The sequence below is a fragment of the Mastomys coucha genome, unplaced genomic scaffold (genome assembly GCF_008632895.1).
Source record: "Mastomys coucha isolate ucsf_1 unplaced genomic scaffold, UCSF_Mcou_1 pScaffold5, whole genome shotgun sequence".
In the NCBI taxonomy this organism is placed as follows: Eukaryota; Metazoa; Chordata; class Mammalia; order Rodentia; family Muridae; genus Mastomys; species Mastomys coucha.
In genome coordinates, this window is record NW_022196911.1 from 84,829,572 (window position 1) to 84,831,890 (window position 2,319).

The following is a 2,319-nucleotide window of genomic DNA, read 5'->3' on the forward strand; positions in this document are numbered from 1 at the left end:
TTTCACCAGGGCAATTTAAATCAGCCTTTGTTTTATATTTCAGTTTTTGGTTTTTTTGTTTTTGTTTTTTTTTCCTTCTGAGACAGGGTTTCTCTGTATAGCCCTGGCTGTCTTGGAACTCAGAAAATTGTCTGTCTCTGTCTCAGAAATTTGTCTGGAACTCAGAAATTTGTCTGTCTCTGACTCTCAAGTCCTTGCAGGCCTGGGCCTTGGACATGTCCTTGTTTGCCTAGACATGTTTTCCTCTATGTTTATAGTTTTATGTCTTCTTGACCTGCCAGCTCTTATGATATCTAACAACTTGCTTGCTCCTTCCCAGGCCTATGTGGGCCAGCTTGTGATGGATTCTTAGGCCCATAACTTTTCTTCCTAGTCAGCACAGGTCTAAAGCTTTAATTTTTCCTTTCAGTTCAATAGATAAATCTGTGTTCGTTTCTAGGTTTAATTATCGTGTCACTAATGTACACCACTTTATATGTTATTTTTATTACCTGTGCACCACTAATAACTGTAATGGTAATGTAAGGCTGGATCATCACTGTGGGGTACAGCATTTCTCTAACAGGCATGATGTAAGTCTTTGACTTTGACCCTAATGTCAAAAGAAAGTAGCAGTGACTTAATCCCAAAGACCTACAGGATTAGAACCGAAGGAGAATTTTTTTTTCAGTATATTTACTGACTCCTGAGTCCCCACCATTCACTCCTTTAGTGATCTTGCGGGGGGAGTTGCTTAATTTCTCTAAACATTAAAAATTTTTTTTTCAGGCATGTCTTTATTCCTCTGTGCTTTGGTTCGCACATGTGTGCTACATCTCACTGCATCTCCTGGTGTGGCTGAGCTTCACCTGCTGTTACTGCTGAATTCTCGACTTCCAAGAGCACAGCAGAGAAGAGCATCTCTGAATCTACAGATGAGATGGCTACAACGGGGTGACCGGCAACTAGGTCTGCCAGGATGGGAGCGATCCTACACAGCTCCAGTGGCTGTCTAGGGACATGACCAGTAAAGCTAAAGAAACCACCACCAAAAAAAGAAAAAAACCCAGAAAGGTTAGCAGGGCTGGTGAGATACCACATCTATGTCCCCTCCATCTGAGGAAGGCTAATCCTTGGTCCTAACCAATTCTGAAATAACAGAGACCAAAGCCAGCAGTGCTACTCTTTGGTCCCAATTGCTACGTGAATGTGGTTCATCTGGGGCCCCAGAGTTTCTGGATAACCTCCCTCAGCCAGATCTGAGCACATGTGGCCTCATTCTAAAACGTCTTGCCCTCAAAGGCCTTCAGGTTGAAGGCAGTATCCAGAAACTTCCTCAGTGACACCAAGTGAGCTAAACATTAGATTTTTAAAAATCCTCCTCATTTATATCTTTGTGGTGGAGCTAGAGCCCAGTGTCTAGTGCATGCTAGGAAATCACTCTGTGGTCAGTGCTACATTCCCACCTCAAGCTTCTTGATTGCTTTCAAAGAATAAGCCTTGCTTTTTGTTTGTTTATTTGTTTGTTTTTCGAGACAGGTTTCTCTGTATAGCCCTGGCTGTCCTGGAACTCACTCTGTAGACCAGGCTGGCCTCGAACTCAGAAATCCGCCTACCTCTGCCTTCCAAGTGCTGGGATTAAAGGCATGCGCCACCACTGTCCGGCCTTGCTTTTAGTTAAAAAAACAAAACAAAACAAAAAAAACCTTCGTATTTATTTAGCTTTCTTATTCTCTGCTTGGGCCTTCAACACTTTCAGGATATTGTTCTGCCTCAAGATAAGGAAAGCACTTGATCTGGTCAGGGACACAGGACACACTGAACCCCCTGAGGCCCCAAGGATCTGTGTGTTTGTTTTAAACAGTCTTAGAGGAACTTTAGGTCTCACATCATGAACCTCTCTCATTTTCTGCCTGGACATACACCACATGTGAATTTGGGTACTTTCCTAACCTTTCTGTAGAAAAGTAAAAATCTTTTTTTTTTTGAGACAGGGCATCTGTGTAGCCCTGACGGTCCTGGAACTCACTCTGTAGGCCAGGCTGGCCTCGAACTCAGATATCCAGCTGCCTCTGCCTTCCCAAGTGCTGGGATTACAATGCACCACCAATGCCCTGCAGTAAAAATCCTATTACAGGGTTTTGGGTCAGGCTTACTGCTTATTAATTTTACAGATTTTTGGATTGTTTCTGTTTAATAGAAGCTATCCTCACAGCCACTTGCCCTTATCATCAGTTCTGGGAAATGGGAAGCTCGCGATGGGAGCTTGCAGACCTACTTTGCGCCCCTAGGCGGCGCACGCTAGCTGCTGCTGGGGGGTGGGGGGGGCTCCTGAGCACG

General features: G+C 44.2%; 1 protein-coding gene across 1 annotated transcript in view; it reads left to right on the top strand.

The window, feature by feature from the left end:
* LOC116077726 (elongin-B-like) overlaps nt 1-1,531 on the top strand; it is a 10,306-nt gene extending 8,775 nt beyond the window's left edge. The window contains exon 3 of the mRNA XM_031352466.1: nt 769-1,531. Coding sequence (XP_031208326.1) covers nt 769-995 — 227 coding nt within the window. The 3' untranslated portion in view covers nt 996-1,531. The remainder of the gene's footprint in view (nt 1-768) is intronic.
* The last annotated feature ends 788 nt before the right edge of the window (nt 1,532-2,319 follow it).